The sequence below is a fragment of the Engystomops pustulosus genome, chromosome 9 (assembly GCF_040894005.1).
Source record: "Engystomops pustulosus chromosome 9, aEngPut4.maternal, whole genome shotgun sequence".
NCBI lineage: Eukaryota > Metazoa > Chordata > Amphibia > Anura > Leptodactylidae > Engystomops > Engystomops pustulosus.
In genome coordinates, this window is record NC_092419.1 from 60865145 (window position 1) to 60883782 (window position 18638).

At 42.9% G+C, this 18638-nt stretch overlaps 1 protein-coding gene and 1 long non-coding RNA gene across 8 annotated transcripts in view; one reads left to right on the forward strand and one right to left on the reverse strand.

Annotated features, from left to right (window-relative positions):
* Positions 1–18638, forward strand: part of LOC140077151 (protein Shroom4-like) — a 603736-nt gene that overhangs the window by 334886 nt on the left and 250212 nt on the right. For all 7 annotated transcript variants that reach the window (XM_072124065.1, XM_072124069.1, XM_072124068.1 and 4 more), the window contains one exon: positions 17089–17153. In XM_072124065.1, coding sequence (XP_071980166.1) covers positions 17089–17153 — 65 coding nt within the window. The remainder of the gene's footprint in view (positions 1–17088; positions 17154–18638) is intronic.
* Positions 1–18638, reverse strand: part of LOC140077153 (uncharacterized) — a 102988-nt gene that overhangs the window by 34889 nt on the left and 49461 nt on the right. The window lies entirely within an intron of this gene.

The window sequence follows — 18638 nt, forward strand, 5'->3', positions numbered from 1 at the left end:
TTACCTGACCAGCTGCAGCTCTCTCCCTAGCGGCATCCAGACAGAGAATGATCCGAGCAGCGCGGGCAGGGGCTAGTCTATTCCAGGGTCACCTGATCAGGCCAGCCAACCACTGCTATCGACGTGTAAGGGTACCACGTCATGCTGGGTGGAGTGCAGAGTCTCCTGGCTTGTGATTGGCTCTGTTTCTGGCCGCCAAAAATCACAAGGTGGGAGATGACATTTTCTCGAGCTGGCGAAATACTCGTCCGAGCAACGAGCAGTTTCGAGTACGCTACGAGTAAGCTCGGACGAGTATGTTCGCTCATCTCTAAATATGACCCATATATCCAAATGTAATTCCTCTAAGAGGAATTAAACTCCAGAGGGAGAGCTCACAGCAAGCCAGTGCTGTGTGCCCTGCAGGAGGACTTGGGACCAGTTGGAGACAGACAGGTGGTCTATACCAAGAGGACTGGAATACAGTAAGGTCATTGTTTGGTTGAGCTCACTGAGAGCCAGAGTGCTGAGGAGGAACCCCAGCAGTGTTCCTTGAAGCTAGAAGGTGGCTAGGGTTCAAGAAGTGAGGTAGTGCCCTAAGTAGAGGCTAAGCTGTTTGTTATTTTTGTTCTTGTAATAGTTTTGAAGCTGAATAAAGCCATTTCTGTTGGATTGCTACAAGCTTCTACATTATTGTTTTGGCGCTCAGCACCACAAAAGTTGCCTGTAAGGTCCAGAATCTTCTACCTTTGATGCTAAGTTATCCCCAAACTCCACACATGGTAGATATGCATTCTTATCACAGAGACCCTTGGAGTCTCCTCCGGTATGTCTTTAGCTCTAGGTAACCTGTGAGCTCTCCTTCATTGGTTTAGCTATGTACTTCCTAAGCTCTTTTTGGGGTACCGTTTCAGGGATCCCTCCTAAATTTAACATGATTCCACCTGTTGTGGTCTTCCAGGTCTGAAACTTTGTTTCTGAGCACCTGTACTTCCTCCTCCAGGTGATAGTGACCGTCCACCAGCTCGTTGTAGGACCATATTAACTTTCCCATCTTATTTTTGAAATGGTCGACTCTCCCTCCTAATTCCTCCATAGAGGAGTCCAGCTTGTGTGCCAGCGAGGCCATGTCAGCTTGAAAAGAGCCCCACAGTCACACCATCATATCCTTCATAAAGGATTCTGATGCAGCTTGGCCAGTGGGATGAATGTTCGCAAAGGGGTTTATTATATCTCCTCTAATGTCTGAGGTAAGTAGAGATGTGCTTACCCCTTGCATCTCTAGTCCCGGTCGCTGCTTTGCTGGGCTGTTAGCCGGGGATCTATGGATGCTGTTCGCTTCCGCCTTGGCATATTTTGCCGCCGCCATCTTGGATTGGGCCCGTTTTTCCAGACCGTCGGCTCCCGGACTGTTTCTTGGGGAGAGCAAGTCCTGTTCTTCTCCTGTCCTCTCCTCTTCATATTTCTGGCTGGTAAGTGGAGGGCTTCTGTCGCCCCTGGAATTAGTGGCGGGAAGAACCACTACCTGGTGCGCTACCTCCTGGGAAGAAGTCCGTCAGCTTTTATGGGCACGGTTTGGAAGCCTTGAGTCTGGTGACCATCTCCGTAAGCTGAGAGGAGAGTTTTCGGCAAGTTAGAGCAGTGAGGGTGCTGTATTTTAGTCACTTTTGAAGGTATTGAGACGGAGCTCAGAGGAGTTTGTCTGTCCCGCTGCTCAGTCACGCCACGCCCCTATTTGCATATGTTTTTGAAGAACACTTTTTCCTTCTGTATTCATCTAGGGGTATAATGAAAATTTTTTGGGCTAGTAAAATGAAATCCAGGCAAAATCTATTTGCATATGTTGTGAAGAACACTTGTTCCTTCTGTATTCATATAGGGGTATAATGAAATGAAATGTTGTTTTAAATTTTAGGTCTAATATCAATTTGTAAATGGCCAACATTGCAATTAAATCTAGGGCATGTTTGTTCAGAATCATGTAAAAATAACAAAAATGACAAAATAACAATAAAATTAATATTCCAGGGAATTATGTTAAGTGCGGAAACAGTCTTTCATAGTTTCATAGTTTATACGGTTGAAAAAAGACACTTGTCCATCAAGTTCAACCAAGGAAGGGTAGGGATTGGATGAGGAAGGGATTTAGGGGAAACAAATCTATATAACATAACAAGCAATGTTATTTAGGTGTAAAAAGGCATCTAGACCCTTCTTGAAGCTCTCCGCTGTCCCTGCTGTGACCAGTGCCTGAGGCAGGCTATTCCACAGATTGACAGTTCTCATAGTAAAAAAGCCCCGTCGCCTCCGGTGATTAAACCTTGATTTCTCCAAACGGAGACAGTGCCCTCTCGTCTTTTGATTTGATTTAATCTGAAACAACTTACCACCATATTTTTGTATGGACCATTCATATATTTATATAAATTAATCATGTCGCCTCGTAGTCGTCTCTTTTCCATACTAAATAGGTCTAGTTTTTTTAATCTTTCCTCATAACTAAGACCCTCCATACCCCTTATCATTTTTGTTGCTCTACGTTGAACCCTTTCCAGCTCCTTTTTATGGACCGGTGCCCAGAACTGGACAGCATATTCCAGGTGTGGCCGAACCAGTGCCTTGTATAGTGGTAATATCACGAGAGTCCATACCACTTTTGATACATGACAAGATCCTACTAGCTTTAGAGGCAGCTGATTGACATTGCATGCTGTTATTCAATTTATGATCTACTAGTACCCCCAGGTCCTTCTCAACAAGGGACTCTCCCAGATTTACTCCCCCAAATGACATATATTGCCTTTGGATTATTGGCCCCCAGGTGCATAACCTTACATTTATCGACATTAAACCTCATTTGCCAAGTGGATGACCAAACATTCAGTTTGTCCAAGTCACCCTGCAGCCTATGAACATCCTCCATAGACTGTATTACACTACACAGTTTGGTGTCATCTGCAATAATAGACACAGTGCTATTAATTCCTACCTCTATATCATTAATAAATATATTAAATAGTCGTGGGCCAAGCACAGAACCCTAAGGTACACCACTCAAAACTGGTGACCATTCCGAGTAGGAATCATTGACCACAAGTCTTTGATGCACAACCCTGGCTTATCTGGGCAAGTGTCACATTGATAACCAGTATCTTTGCGTATCTTTGCGTGTAGCACAAATGGCATTTTTTGTATGGCAGTCTTTTCTTTTCTGTGGGGGGGATCTCAGATAGGAAATGTTGTCTCGACACAATTCTGCTGGTGTGACTGGTGTCACGCACCTTCTTCACCCTCTGGGAACAGTAATTGCTTGATTACTTGTTCTTGGTATGTCAAGTAGGTTACTTATTGCCGGGACTTGCGATAAATGATAATGGAATTATACAATGCAGTTTGCACTAAATGCACTTCAACCTTTTTGTACAAAGTGTATAGGTGTTTGTAGGGGTATCCACTTTCACAGAGCTTGTAAACTTTGATCCTATACCTCTTTTGCTTGGCAAATATTGCCGAAATTTAAGCCTACCTCTAAAAAGTACAAGTGACTCGTTGATGGCTATATTTTTGTGGGGTGTAAGACTAATTTTAGATATAAGTTCTTGGGCATGGTCACCAGCAGCAGGACACTGACTATTATCGCTGTAATGCAGAAATTTTAACAGTGCCTCCAAACTTGCTCTTGTCATTACAGCCTTGTACATTGGTGTGTGGTATAAAACATCACTGTGTCAATATGACCGGAAGCTAGGCTTTTTAACAAGTCCCATATTAAGAATTTTTTTTTAATTCTGTGGCATTAGAGGGGTGCCAACTTTGGCTTTTAGCATAATATGATGTGAGGTGACTGGCCAGAAACTGTTCTGCATACAGATTTGTCTGTGTAACCATTAAAAATCAAGTTCCTTGTACCCATATGTATTAACCCCTTAACGCTGAAGCCACTTTTCACCTTCCTGACACGGCCCATTTTTTCTATCTATAACTATAAATGGTTATAACTTTGAAACGCTTTAACATATCCAAGTGATTTTAAAATTGTTTTCTCGTGACACATTGTACTTCATGTTAGTTGAAAAATTTCGGTGGTATGTTTTGCATTTATTTATGAGAAAATCAGATATTTGGTGAAAATTTGGAAATTTCTCGATTGTCGAACTTCAAAATGTTATACTTTTTCCACACATAGTAATAACAGCAAAAAAACTTAATAGCTAACATTCACCGAATGTCTACTTTATGTTTTTTATGCATGCTCTTATTTTTGTAGGATGTTATGGGCCTTTGAACGTTAGGTGCGATTTTTCACATTTTCATAAAAAACACAAAATCCTGCTATTGAGGGACCTGCTCAGGTTTCAAGTCAGTTTGAGAGGCCTAAATAAAAGTAAAACCCCATAAATTACCCCATTATAGAAACTACACCCCTCAATGTATGTAAAACAACTTTTATGAAGTTTGTTAACCCTTTAATTGTTTTACAGGGGTTTAAACAAAATCGCATACAATTTTGTACAGATTTTCAGTGGATAAAATACCAAAACGCTCCACAAAGTTTGATACCCAATCCCCCCCGCATATAACAATACCCCATATGTGGTGGTAACCTGCTGTATGGGCACACGCCAGGGCATCGAAGGGAAGCTGCGCCATTCAGAGCAGATTATGCATTGTCACTTTTTATTGGCTATACAATCTTTATTTTTTTGGCAATTTGGACATATAAGAGGTTATTTTTTGCGACATGAGATGCACTTTACAAATATTTCATTTTAGTGGGTCATTATCTTATTGATGAGATTTTATTAATTCTTGAATGTATGGGTGAAAAGAAAACTGTCAATTTTGGTTTCCTTTCTTTTCGTAATTTTTGGGGGTCGTACACCGTAACACTAAAAATACTATATAATCTGTATTCGACAGATCACTACGATTACGGTGATACCTCATTTATATAGTTTTTCATTTATTTTTACAATTTTACTGGAAAAAAACTAATATAGAGGAAATCGCTGTTTTTGCATCGCCATCTTTTTGGAGACGTAACTTTAATATTTTTGATAGAGCTAGTTTAGGGCTTATTTTTTTACGTGTTGAGTTGTCCTTTCAATTGGTACCATTTTGGCGCACATAACTTTTTTTGATCACTTTTTAGAACATTTTTGTGTAGAGATTTTATGAAAAATTTACATTTTTGGCGAGTTTTTTGTGTTTTGTTTTTACGGCGTTCACCAAGCGGGTCCAATAATGTTTCTGAGTTATTGTACAGATTGTTACGGACGCGGCTATACCAAATATATGGGGTTTTTAACTATATTTAATTAATTCTTTTTATTAAAAAAGATCGCTTGTTCAAGCTATTCTTCAGCTTACACAGTGTAATACAGTCTTAGTGTGTTACATTACACAGTGTAATACATCTGCTGCGCAAGCTCAGTTTGTTACAGCCGGGTCCTGCCAGAAGACACGGACCCGGCTCCCGGAAAGAGGATCGCGCAGCCCCGGGCACCGGCAGTCCGACCGCTACGTGTTAGGGGTTAACACCCGCGATCGGAGAAATCTCCGATCGCGGGTGTTAGAGGCAGGTGTCGGCTATAATATATAGCCAACACCCGCAGCTTCTGGCCCCGGCTCCGTTCAGGAGCTGGGGCCAGCAGTTTGACGTAACAGTACTGCATTTTGCGGGATCGCACCTCCCGCGATGCAGTACTATTACGTCAAATGTCGGGAAGGGGTTAATATTTATTCCTGGGTTGGAACTGAATACTGGACTTTGAGGAGTGGGGGATCCCTACTGGGTTCACTTGACTGCTCTTCACTCTGCCTACTGTGTCTTTTGTGAGGTGGTTCATCACTGTCACTAGAGGAGGACATTAGAAAGTGTTCTTCATCACTTGCAGTGTCTGTATTTAAACACATGTAGGCATAGGCCTCATCCGCAGAATACACCTGTTTAGCCATGCTAAAAAAGAAGAAGCCTGCAAAAGCCTGAGAAGAGGATTTATATTTGAACCTCCTCTGCAGGTTCTCTTTAATGTAGTCAAACATGGATGCTGTCTCGGGCACAGAAAGCAGGTACAACCGCCCCGAGGAGGAGCTGTACCCGGCAGCAGATCAAAAGGGCAGTAGTAGGGACGGTGTGGAGGTAAAGTCTCTACATGCTATTTTGAAAAGATGTCTACAAAGTCCTGACAACAAGCTGGAAGACCATCTAGAGGCTTGGGCCCATGGAAGAGAGCATGACTGGAACAGGATGGGGAACCTCCATGCAGTGAGACTGGCAGTCAGGTTCCCAATGAAGAATCTCCCCTGTCTTCCAATTAAGGACGGGTGCATGGAGCTGCAACCACGTCAGACCTAGCAGAAGGGAAGACATGGACTAGGTTCACAAAGAAGTACAGTCTCTTTTTAGTGCCCCGACTTGCAGTAACAAAGCCTCAGTGCGGTATCAGACCGGATCAGAGAGAAATTGGCCAATGACAGAGGAGTGGCCAGAGAGATGAGACCAGCCCATCCTTAACTTGTCAAGAAAGTCCCTTTTTAAAGGTTGCAATCAGGCCTGCTTCGTTCCACAGGCTAGCTCCGAGGCCAGTGTACAGAACTGAACCACATAGTCACCAACAGATAAGTCCCCTGGCGTAGGTTCAGCAGTGCAGTCTTGGCTGAAGACGCCCGTGCAGGTTCCTCAAAGACAGACTAGAAATCAGAGAAGAAAAAGTGATGTCTGCTGTAACTGGGTCTTTTTTTGTCCCAGAGGGGAGTAGCCCATACCTGAGCCGGGTAGGAGGCTGATGATAAATGCCACCTTAGACCATTCCTTGATGAGCTGCATATGCCTAAGCTCAATGTGCAGGGGTCACAGGGTGTCAATTTTGGGTCCCCATCATACTTTGAGATCATAGAAAATCTCAACCTGGGTTCCATGGCAGGCAGGCCACCCGGAGTAGCAGAGGAAGTCGCAGTAACCTGGCGCTGATACTGAGTAGCCATCATCTGCTGTAGCATGGTGGTGACGTCACCTAGCTGTTCACCTTGCTTGGCAATCTGTTGAGAGTGCTGGACCATAATGGTGGTAAGATCATCCAATTCAGGAAACGGAACCTTGGCGGGATCCATGGCCAGCTCTTGCTGTCAGGATCAGTGGTGGTGGATCCTCTGGACCACCGTGGATGATGACGTAAGCAAACACCTGGGACCGGAGTCTAAGTGGAACACGGTAATCGCCAGAGCCCGCTGCAAAGCGGGTTGGACTTGCTGCGGCGTGGTATTCTTGTACATCAGGGCGGTATTATGATAGTTATAATCTTGTACATTGGGGCGGTCTTATGGTAGTTACCTTCTACCATGGCAGTATTATTGTAGTTATATTATTGTAAATAGTGGCCAGTATTATAGTATGTCACGGGTGCTTCTCTGTGCCCCCGGAGTTCAGCAGCTTCACTTACCACATCACGCTCCCACAACAGTCTCCTCGCTCTGACCCTAAAATTTAAAGGGTCAGCTGTGTCCCCTGCCAGATCCTTGTGCCTAGAGCCCTAGAGTAAGCTTATTCCTCATGCTATACGCTGATATTGTGAATTCTCATTGTGAACCCAGTTCCGTTCCTAACTTCATTTCTCTGCTGCCTGCCTTGACCTTTTTCCTTCCTCCTGACTCCGATCCCATGCCACTGCGGACAAAGTTGTGTTTGTAGAGCAAACTAGTGGTACCATGCCGCAGCAAGTCCAACCCCCTTGGCGCCGGGCTCTGGTGAAAACGGGGTACTCCACTCCGAGGTGTTGGTTAAGGTGATCGTGGTACAGTGGGGTCCACCACCCTTGAGTCCTGACAGTAAGATCCGGGCAAGGTTCCGCTACCTGACCTGGCTGATCTTACCACCATCATGGCCCAGCAGTCCGAGCAGATTGCCGTGCAAGGCCAGCAACTTGGACGAAAAGAGACAACTATAATAGATTAATTAATTTAAATATATGAATGGTCCATACAAAAAATATGGTGGTAAGTTGTTTCAGATTAAATCAAATCAAAAGATGAGGCACTGTCTCCGTCTGGAGAAATCAGGGTTTAATCACCAATCACCGGAGGCGACAGGGCTTTTTTACTATGAGAACTGTCAATCTGTGGAATAGCCTGAATAGACTGGTCACAGCAGGGACAGCAGAGAGCTTCAAGAAGGGTCTAGATGCCTTTTTACACCTAATTAACATTAATAGTTATGTTATATAGAATTGTTTCCCCTAAATCCCTTCCTCATGCAATCCCTACCCTTCCTTGGTTGAACTTAATGGACAGGTGTCTTTTTTCAACCGTATAAACTATGATACTATGAAACTATGATACTATGTTGCAGTAGTTGATAACTACTCAGCAGCAGAGTCAAGTTCCTGCAGTATCTCCTGCTGCTACTGTTTTTCTACCTACCGCAGAACCTAGGCTGATACTCTCCTTGCCTTCCAAGTTTGATGGGGACCCCAAGTCATGCAGGGGCTTTTTTTTGATCAAAACATTTTTATTGAGGTTTTTGTTTTTAACAACACATTACAAACATACTGTTGCACAAAGGACCAAGACAATAAGAACAACCCGCTCCCCCCCCCCCAACATTCCCCACAGCAGACAGATAGAGACCATTATTGCTAATTATTCCTATGGACCAGTTGATCACCCTTCACATATCATACCTAAAAAAAAAAAAGCATGGGATCCTCTATCCCACAGGCAGGTACTTGCGGCAATCAATTTCCCTTTAAGACATAAATATCTCATCCAGTCACCGTCATCAACTGGTAGTGAGAGCTATTACGTATATCAATCAGGGCCCTATTCGGAAGTCCAGTCGTGTCCAACCATCTTCTCCATAGTTTATCAAATTTTTTGGGGCATTTTCTTTTTAGATATACTCCCCACTCCAACCTAATTATACTATTGACCTTATTTATGAATTCCTGTATTGTGGATGCCGATGTTTGAATCCAGCGTGCCGCTACGGACTTGCGTGCCATATACAATAATTTTTGTATACATAGCATAGTGGTCCCATCTATATTCTCATTTTCAATCAATCCCAGCAAGCAGATCCTTGGATCCGGCTCTAGGTCCACTGATAGCACCTTCCGAATTACATGCAAAACTTGTTTCCAAAATTCCTCCAGCTCCTTACATTCCCATAACATATGCATCAGTTTGGCATCTGAGGACGAGCACCTGGGACAACAAGAGTTAGGTCGCACCCCTATCCTATGAAGTAGGCTTGGTGTTTTATACACCCTATGCAGAAGATAAATTTGGGACAATCTTTGGGCCTTTGATGGAGACAATAAGGGTGTCCTTTCTAAGATTTCTTCCCATTGGGAATCTGAGATTTCCCCTACCTCTGCTTCCCATTTCTCTTTGATCGTGAGGGGATGGCCTTTCAGATATTCTCCTAGAATAAATATTAAATATGATTCCCCTATTCGGGCCCCTTCCCGCTATCAGTTTCAATATGCTATGGCTCGATAATTGAAGCCTACCTTCTTTGACCCGTCTTCTCATAAGCATGCCTTAATTGCAGAAATTTATAAAATTGTGTATTAGGCAGATTAAAGGTTTCTCTTAGTTGTTCAAAGGATTTAAAATTATCTCCATCTAGTAACTGCCGTACAGACCATATTCCTTTACCCTCCCACGGCGAGAAGCCCTCTAATTTAAACATTTCCGGGAGCCGGGGATTATGCCATATAGGAAGGTACTCACTATGACCCTGAATCCCCACCATATCCTTAATCTTGGACTATGTCTTGGACATTAGAGCCAGAGTCGGGCATCTCAATCCTCCATTTGTTCCTGTGCTTCCCACTTCTATTGCCGCTATTGGCGGTGTCATGCCCGTTATAGATGCCACTAACCTCCCGCTGGGTCCTGAACTATCCCCACCTTGTTCCCATCCTCTTAAATGTTGTGCCTGTGCTGCTAAGAAATAAACCCAAGGGTTTGGAATAGCCAGCCCTCCACTATCCTTGGCTCTCTGCAGGGTTTCGATTTTAATCCTAGGATGCCCCTTTTTCCAAAGCAATTCGCGGAACATACTCTGTATATTATAAAATACCCTGAATGGTATCCATATAGGCGTGTTATGAAGGATATAGAGCAGTTGGGGCATAAGTACCATTTTTATTAAATTTCCCCTACCTATCATGGATAAGGGGAGTTTGCACCATGTGTTGACTTTATTCCTACACCTATTCATTAAGGGCGTTAGATTATCCTCAATATAATCCCTGGGGTTTGGGGATACCATAACCCCAAGGTATTTGAATTTTTGGACTACCCGAAGGGGCAATGCATGAACCGGGGAGTCCGGCGAGAGTGCCGCTAATGGGAGGATGGAAGACTTATCCCAATTAATTCTCAAGCCTGACCTATCCCCAAACTGTTTGATCACCTCCATAGCTGGGCTGATAGAGTTGTCCACATCCCCCAAATATAACAGGGCGTCATCGGCATATAGTGAGATGCGCTCCTCTCTAGAGCCTATAGGGAAGCCCTGTATATTAGGCGAGTTTCTTATCAAACTAGCCAAAGGCTCTATAGCTATTGCAAAAAGGAGGGGGGAAAGGGGGAAGCCCTGTCTTGTGCCCCTTCCTAACTGGAATGCATCTGAAAGACATCCATTCGCCCTAATGCAGGGGCTTTATCACCCAGTGCTCCAGTTCATCTCAGAATTGTTCATCATCAGTCCCTGGCATGGACTGCACCCCCCTGGCATGATGTTTCCTCGTACCACAACGGCACCAACCAGATGGCACCAATCCGCCCTCAGGAACAGGAAATCTGAGCATAAAACCTATCTTGCCTCAGTGGTTAGAGAGACTTGGAAAAGACTTTTGTTAATACATTAGAAATTTCATTTCTATTTAGGCGTGGTTTATATATATATTTTTTTATTTTTTTTTGCAACACCCTTTTTGACCTTCACCAAGAAAAAAGAAAGGAAAATAACAACTTGGTGGGAATATACCAGGTACCGTCGTTGTACAAGGAAACATCATTATCAGTAAGTAACTCCTGTTTTCCCCAGCACCACGACGGCACCAACTAGAGAGATTTTCCCTAAGTTGAAAAATTAGGGAGGGATAATGGAAGAGAGTACTTTTCTCCCAAAAGCCAGATCAAGAGAACCCGCCACATCTAACCTGTAGTGTCTAAAGAAATTTTGGGGAGTAGACCAGCATATGGCCTGCAGATTTGATCTAGGGAAGCATGTCTAAACTCTGCCCAGGACGTTGCTAGTGCTCGAGTGGAATGAGCATGGATTTTTTTCTGGGACAGACTTCTCTGCTACTTCATAAAACTGTTTTACTCTGCAATTTCTCCTGTTGGCGAAGAGATCTATCTCTGGAGTGCCCCAAAGACTGTCTATGATTTAGAAAATTTCTCTGTTGAGGATCCACTCCCCCTGGTGTATGATATTTTGACTTAGAAAATCTGCCTGAATATTCTCTGACCCTTTTATGTAAACAGCATTTAGGGATGTCAGATGTGTTTCAGCTAACTGAAAAATCCGAGAAGCGACTTTCATAAGATGTGGACCCTTTGTCCCTCCTTGTTTGTTTATGTAAGAAATTGCTGTAGTGTTGTCTGATCTAACTGAGACTTCCCAATTTTTTATCATTGGAAGTGCTTCTTTCAATCCTTTTAAAATGGCTAGTAACTCCTTGCCATTTGAGGATAGTTTTATTTCCTGGGGGTTCCATTGACCTTGAAACGTCCTGCTCTCTACATGCGCTCCTCAACCCCAGGGACTGGCATCTGTTGAGATTATTATCTCTGGGTCTGCTATCCAGGGAAGGCCTCTTCCCAAGTTTTTTGAAACTAACAACCAGTCTAGGGATTGTAATATCCCCCTTGGAATTTTTATATTCTTGTCTAGGGAGTTTAGATTTTTGTCCCAGGCCTTTAGCAGGAAGTTTTGCAGTGTATCATAGTATATAAGGCCAGAAAAAAGACGCAAGTCCATCAAGTCCAACCTTTAAGAAATAAATAAATGTTTATCCCCATAACCCGTGATATTTTTTCTCTCCAGAAAGGCATCCAGGCCTCTCTTGAACATGTACATAGAGTCCGCCATAAAAACCTCCTGCGGCAGAGAGTTCCATAGTATCACTGCTCTTACAGTAAAGAACCTTTGTCTATGTTGATGGTAGAATCGCCTCTCCTCTAGGCGTAGGATCCCTTGTCCTGGTCACAGGCCTAGGTATAAAAAGATCTTTGGAGAGATCCTTGTACTGTCCGTTCAGGTATTTGTACATTGTAATGAGGTCTCCCCTCAGTCGTCTTTTTTCTAAACTGAATAATCCCAAATTTTATAATCTGTCATTGTATTGTAATCCCCCCATTCCCCTAATGATCTTGGTTGCTCTCCTCTGCACCCGTTCCAGCTTTACTATGTCCTTTTTATACACTGGTACCCAAAACTGTACAGTATATTCCATGTGTGGTCTGACCAGGGATTTGTATTAAGGCAAAACTATGTCTTTATGAGAATCTATTCCTCTCTTGATACATCCCATAATTTTATTTGCTTTTGCAGCAGCCGTCTGGCTCTGGTCACTAAAACTAAGTTTACCATCTACCAATACCCCCAAGTCCTTTTCAGTTCCGGTTTTACCAAGTAATTGACTGTTTAGAACATAATTATACTTTTTGTTTCCACGGCCCAAGTGCATAACTTTACATTTATCTACATTAAACCTCATCAACCATTTCTCTGCCCACTCCTCAAGCTTCCACGAATCCCTCTGTAATGCTAAACTATCGACTTCAGCATTTATTACTTTACACAGCTTAGTATCATCTGCAAATATTGAAACTTGACTATGTAAACCCAATACAAGGTCATTAATAAAAATATTAAAAAGAAGTAGCCCCAATACTGACCCCTGTGGCACTCCACTGGTAACGTCAACCCAATACTTTTATTTTGGCTATGCTTTCTGTTATTCCCTTAGAAAGACAGAAGAAAATAAAAGAATTTTGACAGCTGGAATCTAGAAGTACCCCTAAAAATAATTTTCTCTGTTAGGGAATTATTTCTGATTTCTCCATATTTATTATCCATCCTAAAGACTCTAAGATTTTGATTACTCTGATCACCTGCTTTTTTACCTCCTGTTCTGAGGTAAAAGGAAGTCATCTAGATAAGGGACAAACTGACACTGATCTACTCTTATGAATGCTGCCATTTCTGATATAATTTTTGTAAATGTCCTCAGTGCTATGGCTATCCCGAAATGAAGAGCTTTGTACTGAAGATGAACAATTTTTGGCCCTATTTGAATTGCAAATCTCAGATATTTCTGGTACTCCAGATGGATGGCTACGTGATAATAGGCGTCTGCTAGATCTATGAACGCCATAACACATCCTGGAAATCGCAGATTCACCGCAGACTTTAATGTTTCCATCTTGAAACTAGGTACTTGAAGATGTTTGTTTAACTCTTTTAAATTGATTATTGTTCTTAACGTCCCATTTGATTTCTTTACCCAAAAGAGGGTTGTATAATACCCCTGACATTCTTCTCCTATAGGGACTGGACATAGTACCTTTTTGGAAAGTAACATAGCTATGTCCGACATCATGGCACTGCCTATACCATTGTTAGAATCTTTGTTAAACAGAACTTCTGTGGAGGAGTGTACTTGAAGCCCAGAGTTATCCTGTGTAATATGGAGTTGAGGATCCAATGTTGGATCTGTTTCCAGGCATGGAAAAAGTGGGATAACCTTCCCCCTACCTGGGGCCTCACATCATTGCGGACGTGGATTGGACTGGTCTGGGTTGCGTCTGTTGGCTGAAATTGTAACCCCTGTTTGTCTGGAGTGACCTGGCAGAACTGGACCTAGGGTCTCTTTCCTTTCTCTGGAACCTTTTTCTGTATGGGCCGGTGGAAAAGGGAAATCCTTTTTTCCTATCACCTGCTTTCTCCAATAAATCATCTAGTATAGGTCCGAACAGAAAATTTCCATCACAGGGGATGCCACATAATTTACTTCTAGATGCTGTATCACCCAACTAGTTCTTTAGCCACAGGACCCTTCTAGCAGAATTCCATAGGGCTGCAGATCTGGCTGAGAGTTTTAAAGTATCTACTGAAGCATCTGCTAACAGCACCGCCCCTTTCTGAATACTAGCTACGGAAGTTTTTAGTGTTTCCCTAGGAACTTTATTCCGAATATACTCTTCTAGTTGGTCCAACCACAATAGCACTGAATGGGCTACGCAGGCAGATGCTACTGCTGGCCTAAAAGAGGATGTAGAATCTTATCAGGATTTTTTAAGGAACCCTTCTGCCTTTCTATCCATAGGATCTTTTAGAGAGTTAATGTCTTCAAAAGGTAGGGAGGAACCTTGGGACATTCTTATTATAGAAGCATCTACCTTCGGTGGAGGTCCCCATGTGGGGGTAGATTCTTCCTCAAATGGATACTTTCTCTTTATAGCCCTAGGAATATATGATTTTTTTTAACTGGATTCTGCCATTCCTTGTTTATTAAGGCGGATAAAGTGTTATGTATTGGAAAAGTACGTCTTTTCCCTTCTTCCTGAACGGATTTTGGCTGTTTTTTCTCTTCTATAACCATAGAGGATCTAACCATCCATAATAAACTTTCTGTGTCCTCAGTTATAAATAAAGGGCGTCCTGACAATTCTTCTTCAGAAACTGAAAATGCTAAGTCCTCTGCTCTTTCTCCCTCTTCCTCTGAAGCTGAGACTTCCCCTACGGGGTCCTGTGTGACAGCTGAGGAGGGCCCTGGGAGATCTTTATCCGCTAAAGCCTGCCTTGGGTTAACAATGCTTTTTACGGTCACCTGAACCTCCTCTCTGATTACTGATGCCAGCCATGATGAAGATTCTTCTGTGACTTTTTTCCCAATACATGCAGTACAATTGCATTTTTTTCATAATTCGATGGCAATTTTCTACCACAGATCCTGCACTCTCTGTGGTGAGTTTTCTTTTTTGGGAGCCTCTTCTCCCTAAAATTTCATTGAAGATTACCATCAGAACTGGCAGAGGAAAATAATTTAAGAAGCACTCACCACCTTCCTGAATTACGGGAGTTGGTGTTCTCAAGGGCTCAGGATCTTCACATCTGTCCGACATCCTGGCAGCAAGTGAAAGCCCTGACTGACATTTGCTGGGGTTTTTTTATATTCTAGCTCCGCCCCTTTGGGGCGTAACCACGGCATGGGGAAACATGCTTTGTTAAATCCAACAAAAATCTCCCTAAGAAACTTAGAATAAGTTAATATTTAACCCAGGAGGAGGATAACAACACCCTGGGCTCCCCCTGGTTTACCTGCAGCCTGTATCAGCCACGTCTCCCGGTTCCAGTGTCAGTATCGCGAAACTGAAGTAATTCTTTTCCTTCCTTCCGGTCGCGCCTCCGGATCTCAGTGTGCTGCTCTCCACGAACCCCGCTTGGTGAGCGGCAGTCGTACGACTCCAGCCGGAGTATAGATTACAACAGGAGCCGCGTCTTCGCTGAAAATCATCCCACCAGAGTACTGCCACTACATTGAGCCCATGGAGGGGAGTGAGTGATCCAACCACCTACGGACGTACTCCCTGTATCGGAGACCGCCATTGTGACTGTATAAACTCAACTGCCAACCAGCAGTCTCCTGTATTAAAAATAATAAAGGGAAGATCCGGAGCTCAGGTCCCTTCCAGGGACAGGAAACCACTGAGGCAAGATAGGAGGAGCAAAGCTTTATGCTCAGGTTTCCTGTCCCTGGGGGTGGATCCCTCTCTCTGTTTGGTGCCGCCGTCAGATCAAAGACGCGCTGTCTGCAGGGGACCTGTCGTCTTCCCTTAGCTGATCTCTCTGGCTACCCGGATTGACATCCGCTTCTCTGAATGCACGGAGGTGCATGTAATAATCACAGATTATGGTAACCTATGATATGATTTTTGTGCTGTGACAAAAAGTCTTAACCAGTCCCGTCCCCTCTACTTTTGGGTCTCGTTAAATCGAAATATTAAAGGAAACCTACCATCACCAATCTACCTCATAAGGTAGATCTGGTGGCAGGTTCATCTACTGGTTTGCAGCCCAATCCTTTTTTTACATAAGTGCCCCAGAACTGTAAAACTGTATTCTGATGAATATGAAAATTATCTGAAGAGGCTAATGGGGCGGGGAGTCGCCCCAGTGGCCTCTTTGAAGCCCTCCTATCCTGGTGTCTACAGTGCGCAGCTCACAACAGCTGAGCACACTCCATCTGAAGGGCAGCACGGTGGTTAGCACTACAGCCTGGGTTCAAGTCCCATCCAGGTCAACATCTGCAGAGAGTTTGAATGTTCTCTCTGTGTTTGTGTGGGCTTTTTCCAGTTTCCTCCCACACTTCAAAAGCACTACAGCCTTGCAGCACTGGAGTTCTGGTTCAAGTCCCATCCAGGTCAACATCTGCAAAGATTTTGTATGTTCTCTAGGTGTTTGCGTGAGTTTTCTCCCTCCCAAAATACTGGTAGGTTGATTAGATTGTGAGCCCCGTGGGGAACCCGGAGGCAACTCACGAACATACAAACTGGATACGACTTATTTGGCAAGCTCTGTGTAGCACTGCTCTGTGTGCTGTATAAATAAAGGAATTATTATTATTAGGCCAGACTTCTGTGCATGTGTGGTAGCTCTGGATTTTCAAATGAGTTGCCGAGCGCCCTTGTCTGCGTATGTGCAGACAGGAGGGTAGGAGGGATTCAAAGTGGCTACTGGGACGTAGAGTAGCCAAAGCTCCTGCTCTTGAGATAACTTCCATATTTATCAAATGACACAAAAATAACCATTTCCAGTATTTAAAATAAAAGCTGAGCTCTGATATGTTATCATGAGTAACAAGAACAGTTTTGCTCTAGGATGCTTCTGATAAATTTCCCCTTATGATACATTTTCCCTATTGACTGCATAAATGCTTTAAATATAATTAACTGCTAGTATATTTGTGAGAAATGTCGCAAACACACTTCTGGTTTTAGATGTCAGGAAATAGATACAAAATGATGTCTTTGTTTTGGCTTATTTTCCCTTTTGTTTTTCTTCTTTATATTGTGGAATGTTGAAAACAGGATATACCATTGAAGAAGTGGAACCGGCATGTGGATATCAACAGGAAGTGCAGCCAGTCTGTAAGGTGAGATATTTGTAACTTGAAGAGTTTAAAAGCAAAATGTAAGTTCTATTTTATCAGTAATTTATTTTTGTACTTAAATCCATACCACCACATGATCACTTTATATGATGTTAAAATCATCAAAGTTAAATGTATAAAATCGGTAATACGATTTTTGCAGTAATACATTTATTGTATGATCATAAAAATTTGCAAGTTTTCAGACCGTATAATATATATATATATATATATATATATATATATATTAATCTGAAAATATTCCAAATCAACAGATGATAGAAAATAAAAGCACACATTTAAAGGACACCTGTCATCAGGTCTCTGCCACTAGTCCTGTCACCTCTACCTGTTGGAGCAGCTCACAAGGATCCCATCCCAGCCTTTATCTGGTTATTTCATACATTAATCATTGTAAAATCATCTATTTTTTTATCATGTAAATGAGGCTGGTCACATGGTCAGAGGCAGTGATGTCACCCCTGTTACCCCTCCCCTCTCCTCCCCCTGCTCATGTCTGTGTGTAATGTATAGTAAAGCATGGCTAGTGTGTGTGCTGTGTCCTCCTAATATACAGGTGAGAGACACAGACATCAGCTACACATGAATCTGACATGTTCTGCTGTAACCTGGCTGCCTGGAGCTGCTGTATCTCTCCTAAACACACACACATGCACACACAGGCTGCAGGGGGCGTGGCCACCAGCACCAGGAAGCACATCATTATACAGCCTCACATCATTATACAGCCTCACATCATTATACAGGCTGTCAGTCAAGCACTGGGGGTGTGGCTGTGCCTCCCACTCATGAATAGAGTGGACAGCTTGAATATGCTAATGCTTCATTGGACATTTCGTAGGTCATTTGCATACAGCTTTAGGACCTCATTGCTTAGGTTTACAGGCATGTAGAGGGACAATGAAGGGATAGAGGCAATGCTCTCTAATGGCAGTTTATGAAAATATGTTTAGTTTAGGGGGGTTATTTTGCATGACGGGTTCTCTTTAAAAGCTGGTACATGAAGACATAGAGAAATGGTTTATGCTGCCCCTCCAAAGTCAACTTTGGGTTAAATCAATCAGTTGTAGAAGTATCTGGAAAAGATTGTTGTTTCAGAGACATTGCACCCGTGCATGATGACAACTGCAACCCACATGAGTGTCCTAGTAGATTGAATTAAGAAATCGAGTCCTCTTCAATATAGTCAGTGTAACAACATATGGATACTGGGACATTAGATCATAGATATGGATCATAGTTTATACAGTTAAAACCAGGGAAAGGAAGGGATTGGATGAGGAAGGGATTTTGGGGAAACAATTCTATATAAAATAACCATTAATGTTATTTAGGTGTAAAAAGGCATCTAGGCCCTTCTTGAAGCTCTCTGCTGTCCCTGCTGTCACCAGCGCCTGAGGCAGGCTATTGCAAAGATTGACACTTCTCAAAGTAAAAAAGACCTGTCGCATCTGGTTATTAAACCTT